This window comes from Cylas formicarius, unplaced genomic scaffold, assembly GCF_029955315.1.
Source record: "Cylas formicarius isolate icCylForm1 unplaced genomic scaffold, icCylForm1.1 PGA_scaffold_4__25_contigs__length_36172078, whole genome shotgun sequence".
NCBI lineage: Eukaryota > Metazoa > Arthropoda > Insecta > Coleoptera > Brentidae > Cylas > Cylas formicarius.
This window is the reverse complement of record NW_026844334.1, coordinates 17199199-17205198: the sequence shown is the minus strand read 5'-3', so window position 1 is coordinate 17205198 and position 6000 is coordinate 17199199. Positions and strand designations below refer to the sequence as shown.

At 44.2% G+C, this 6000-nt stretch overlaps 1 protein-coding gene across 1 annotated transcript in view; it reads left to right on the top strand.

Moving 5' to 3' along the window:
• Window positions 1–1448: 1448 nt before the first annotated feature.
• The window catches only part of LOC132700854 (toll-like receptor 6), a 46662-nt gene continuing 42110 nt past the window's right edge, over window positions 1449–6000 (top strand). Inside the window, exon 1 of the mRNA XM_060668424.1 lies at window positions 1449–5713. Within this exon, the coding sequence (XP_060524407.1) occupies window positions 1866–5696 (3831 nt within the window). The 5' untranslated portion in view covers window positions 1449–1865 and the 3' untranslated portion in view covers window positions 5697–5713. The remainder of the gene's footprint in view (window positions 5714–6000) is intronic.

The window sequence follows — 6000 nt, the reverse complement described above, 5'->3', positions numbered from 1 at the left end:
ATTGACAAAAATCGCGGATCCTTCTATATTTCCAAAGATTTTATACAATCATCAAATATTTTTATTAATTATTTTATAATACGCAAGTGTTGTAAATTCTAATTCCTTCATAACTGACATGACAATTTCAGCTTTCACGTATGTCAAATATATCTGTGTCCAGAATTTCCAATTTTTAATAGCTTTCCGGTAGAAAAGCAGATGAGCATTATTTCACGGTCCATATTTATTGGAAATCTTCGAAAGGAATACATTGTTTAAAATTTCGAATGGCAAGTTTGTTTAGGGCATTCGTAAATACCAATGTCCTACGAACGGGAGAAGGAGCGGGGGTTTACTATAAAAAATAAAAGGAAATTAGATTTATTTGATCGTGTCCATTTTTTTGACTCAGAATCCCCCTTTTTAATAAAATTAAATTTAGCACTGACGTGCTTTATCTTCGATTTCGAGGGTATCTCTCCTCCTCCTCATCATACTAAATTCTCAAAACGTTAGTATACATATAAATTTCATCGCCTCCGTAACTAATTAACTGATTTTAAAGTTCTAAATATTTGTTGTTTTAAACATACTGTTAAAAATTATCAGTTTGTGTTCTGATCGTCTTAGGTATTAGAAAATCTTAATATCAAAATTTAATAGTCCTCATTTGTTGTGCTTGGTTATATAAAGTGTAACTAGTTGCTATCATTTCTTTTTGCTTTGCTGACGTTGATCCTATCTCCTTTTCGCGTTAATGCATTTTTGTGTTAGGCATTAACTTTCTTCTTTTTTCTCTTTTCTTTTCTAAATTATTTTTTTAATACACTTTGTCATATAAAATTATGTTATTTTTTAAAACTTGTATGGCTAGTAAACATTATTATTAATATTATTTGCCTTGACGTCACCGAATAGACTAGCTCGTGTTGGGAACGGCCTGCAGCGTATGCTGAACTTTCAGCATTTTTGAATCTTCTTAGTTTTCCGCTTAGGGTTCGGCTCGTTGTTTTGTTTGTTGTTTAGAGTGGTGTTCGGGTCTCTATGAAACTTAGGATTACTTTGAGTAAACCCATCCCAAACGCTTACGAGCTATCGCGACTCGAACTGACCCACGGGAACGTACCCGAATAACCTTTATAAGTCGGGAATCTGCGATCACGCAACAGATTGGTTTTGCAAAACGCGTCTCCCGGAAAACAATCGTACGTGCACGCAACACCCGTCAATTGTGTCCGGTCCGACTAAACGAATCCAATATCTTAAATAACCGGGCCGCAGCCGCTTTTTTTTTCTCCGCCGGCGACGAAGGAATAGATCCGGCGGGATATTATATTGGTTTGACTTTGGCGCATTTCGAGGCGGGGCCGCTACGGTCCGTTCGGGCTCGATCGTAGCGACTCGCACGCCCTCGGAACTTATAAACTCGTGAAGTTTTGGACACCCGCCGCCGTTCGTCGTAAACGTGTGGCTGCGACGTCCAGCATCCGACACGGGATTCTTGTTTATCGCCGGACGTCGTGTGACGAGGACCGCGCGGAACCGTTTAGTAGTTTCGACCCTTGCGTTTACGTCTTCAGTGCCGCGCGCGCTTTTTACGTAGGTGTTTGTGCGCGAAAATAATACCGCATCCCCGAACGACGAGCCCTAAATGCCCATCACACCGCGGGCGATCGGAAGTTGGCGAAGTCTTTGGTGCGGTTTTAACCCGGTATGCGCGCTTTTCGAGGGGTGGAATGTACTATATAGCTGTAGGCTCGCGGGACGCCTAGTCAGTCCGACGACTGACGTCGCGGTGAACACGTCGTGTAGGCGCGCGCGCAAACTACTCGTACGCGACTGTTAAATATGCAACCCGGTGGTCTCTGACAATTTTAGGCGACATGTCTCTTATTCCGCAAGTGTTGGTTGTGGTGGTTATGGTGACTGGTGCCTTGGCGAGCGATAATTCTTCGTCGTTACGCTACGACGCCCCGGACGATTGCCAGTGGTGGGTTCGGGAGCATACGACCTCGTCCGGAGCTCAGGACGAGGTCGCCCTTACGTGCAATTTGAGGACTATCAACAGCGAATTCGACACCACCAATTTCAGCGTGATACCATCGGAGCACACTACTTCCCTTAGGATAGAGTGCAACCCCGAACTCATGTCGCGGAGCAGCTTAGACGAGAAAAGTTTCGTACATCTAACTAAGCTTAGGGCTTTGGAGCTTGTCCATTGCAAGTTGGCGCGATGGCCGGCCGGCACCCTCTTAGGCTTACGTGACTTGCGAAATCTCACGGTGAAGACTCACAACACGAACTGGCCGGCTATGAATCTTGACTTCTCTCGTGAAAGTTTCACGCAAGTGAGGCAATTGGAGCGCCTAGATCTTAGTTGCAACAACATCTGGTCGTTCCCCGAAAACATATTCTGTCCTTTGATAAACTTGGCGTTTCTCAATGTGAGCGAGAACCGGCTTCAGGATGTCAGCGACCTAGGGTTCCGGGAGAAGGCACCCGGGCTGCCCCAGCCTCTGATAAGCGTAGCCGACGACGAACAACCTCAACCGGACAACTCCAGACCGTTCACGCACCCGTGCAGCCTGGACATACAGGTACTTGACACTTCATTTAATCATTTCGTGTTGTTGCCTGCCAACGGATTCAGCGTGCTCCGTAGACTCCGCGAGTTTTACGTGCACAGCAACGAGATCTCCATGGTCGCAGATCGCGCATTGTCTGGCTTAAAATCGCTACAAACTTTCGACTTGTCCAACAACAAAGTCGTAGCGCTGCCCTCCGAGCTGTTCAAAGACTGCAAAGACACCATCAAAGAAATTTACCTCCAAAACAATTCCCTCAGTGTGCTTGCTCCGGGCCTGTTCGCGAACCTCGAACAATTATTAGCCTTAGATTTATCGCGAAACCTCCTTACGAGCTCTTGGATAAACGCGGACACGTTTTCAGGGCTCATTCGCTTGGTGCTATTAAATTTATCGCATAATCGAATATCTAAATTGGACCCGTCGTTCTTCCGCGATTTATACACGCTGCAAATTCTGAATTTAGAACACAACTCGATCGAGACGATTCCGGCCGATACGTTCGCGCCCATGAATAACCTGCACACGTTAATTATTTCCTACAACAAAATCACGTACTTGGACGAGTACTCGTTAAACGGCTTGTACGTTCTCTCTCTGCTCGCTATCGATAACAATATGCTGGAAGGAATTCATCCAGAGTCGTTCAGAAATTGTTCTAGTTTACAGGATTTGAATTTAAATGGAAACCAACTGAAGGCGGTGCCGCTTGCTCTTAAAGACATGCGACTTTTGCGCACGGTCGACTTGGGAGAAAATTTGATTACGTACCTCGAAGAACCAGGATTTAGAGGTATGAGCAACTTGTACGGCTTGAGAATGCTCGGAAACCGCATCCAAAACGTGAGCAAACGAGCTTTTGTCGACCTTCCCGCGTTGCAAATTTTAAATTTGGCTCGCAACAAAATTCAAAGGATAGAACAGGGCTCATTCTCCAACAGCCCCAATCTGCAGGCTTTGCGACTGGATTCCAATTTTTTGACTGAAATCAACGGGTTGTTCGCAGACATCCCCAGCCTGCGGTGGCTCAATGTGTCCAATAACCAGCTAGAGTGGTTCGACTACGCTTTAATACCTCGCCAACTCCAATGGTTGGATTTGCATCAGAATAATATCAGAGAATTAGGCAACCGTTATATACTAGACTTTGAATTACGCCTTCAACAACTAGATGCGAGTTTCAACAAAATATCCAAAATCAGTGCGTCTGCAGTGCCGAGCAGCATAGAACTCTTGTTTTTAAACGACAATCTTATTTCCGTCGTAGAACCTCACACTTTCCTGAAGAAAACCAATTTAACCAGAGTGGATTTGTATGCTAATCAGATTGCCAGTATGGACTTGAACGCATTACGTTTGACCCCAGTGAATCCAGAGAAACCATTGCCAGAATTTTATATAGGAGGTAACCCCTTCCATTGTGACTGCACCATGGAATGGCTGCAGAGAATAAACAAGCTGGACCATCTACGGCAGCATCCGCGGGTTATGGACCTGGAGAGTATCTACTGTAAGCTACTTTATAATCGAGACAACAACTATCTGCCGCTCATCGAAGCCGAATCCTCTCAGTTTTTATGCACTTATAAAACACATTGCTTTGCATTATGTCATTGTTGTGATTTCGATGCATGTGATTGCGAAATGACATGCCCGACTAATTGCACATGTTATCACGACCAGTCTTGGTCGGCAAATGTCGTAGAGTGTTCAGGTGTAGGATACACCGAAATGCCAAGCAGTATACCTATGGATGCCACCGAAGTATATTTAGATGGTAACAACTTTGGCGAGCTATCTAGTCACTCATTTATTGGTAGGAAGAATCTGAAAATTCTCTTTGCCAACAATTCCAACATAGCGGCCATTTACAACCACACCTTCAGTGGCTTGCGGAGGCTTACGGTATTACATTTGGAGAATAATCATATTAAAGAACTATTAGGGTTTGAACTAGCCACTTTAGAGTCCTTGCGAGAGTTGTATTTGCAGAGTAATATGATTCATTTTATTGATAATAGAACTTTTCTTGAACTTAAGCAGTTGGAGGTGCTCCGTTTAGATGAAAATCGACTGTATTCATTCGAAGTATGGCAGCTGAGTTTAAATCCCTATTTGGTAGAAATAAGGTTGGCATACAATCACTGGACCTGCGACTGCAAATACGTCAGTAAGTTCAAATCCTGGTTGAAGACGAATTACGGGAAGGTTGTTGATGGAGCCAGAGTGGATTGTATTTTGAACAATCAAACTAACGTGGTCGGCCCTAAAATGTCGGATTTTAACAGCACCAAATGTTTTAATTCCTATCCTCAGAGTAACCACGCAGTAGTAGAGACACAAGTCATGAACGATTACCTACCCCTGTTAATGGGAACAATGTGTGTCTTCATAGCTAGCGTTGTGTTAGTCTGTGGAGCATTTTACTATCGTAGAGAGCTACGGGTATGGATTTACTCCAGATGTGGACTAAGGATGTGCTATAAAACGACCGCTTTCGAAGAACAACAAGACAAAGAAAGACTTTTCGACGCCTACGTCAGCTACAGCGTCAAAGATGAAGGTTTCATCAGTCAAGTCTTAGCTCCCGGTCTGGAGGTGGGAGAACCTTGTTACAAGCTCTGCCTTCACTATAGAGACTTCAATGTATCAGCTTACGTGGCGGACACAATCATAGAAGCAGTAGAATCGTCGCGACGGACCATAATAGTGCTCTCCAAGAACTTTCTACACAACGAGTGGTGCAGGTTCGAATTCAAATCCGCGCTTCACGAAGTCCTAAAAGACCGCAGGCGGAGATTGATATTCGTAGTTACCGGAGAAATACCTCAAAGGGATCTCGATCCCGATCTCAGGCTCTACTTGAAAACAAATACCGTTATTGAATGGGGCGATCGTCAGTTTTGGCAAAAGCTCCAGTTTGCCATGCCGGACGCAAGAAGGTCCTGTGTACATCAGAGGTCGTCGGTAAACATCTACGCGACTCCTACCCCCTCGCACCTTACCGACAGGTCGAGGAGTCCGGTGTTACCGCCACCCCCACCACCGGGCAAATTGCCGCCCTTTCTACAGCACTCTTCTAGTCTTCCGAGGGACTCGAGAACGGTTCCGCATCCATTGTGGGCGTAGCGGTTATTTTCTAGCAGGTAAGAGTCAGTGTTGCCTTTTAGTGTTTTTAGTGTTTTTGAAGCTTTGCAATCCAGATATTGTACGCAATGTATTGGGTAAATTTAAGTACCCCGAATGTCTTAAAATTTGTAAAAATGCACAGTGGTTGTTGTTCCAAATCGTCTCTTTCCATATCACATTAGTGCCAACGGCCCTGCGTTGCTATTTCAGCTGTAAAATGTGTTGCGAATAATTTTTTCCCCGTTAATTTCGATTTTTAATGCATCCTATTTTATCGGTTACAACTGTGAATGTAGTCAAAATA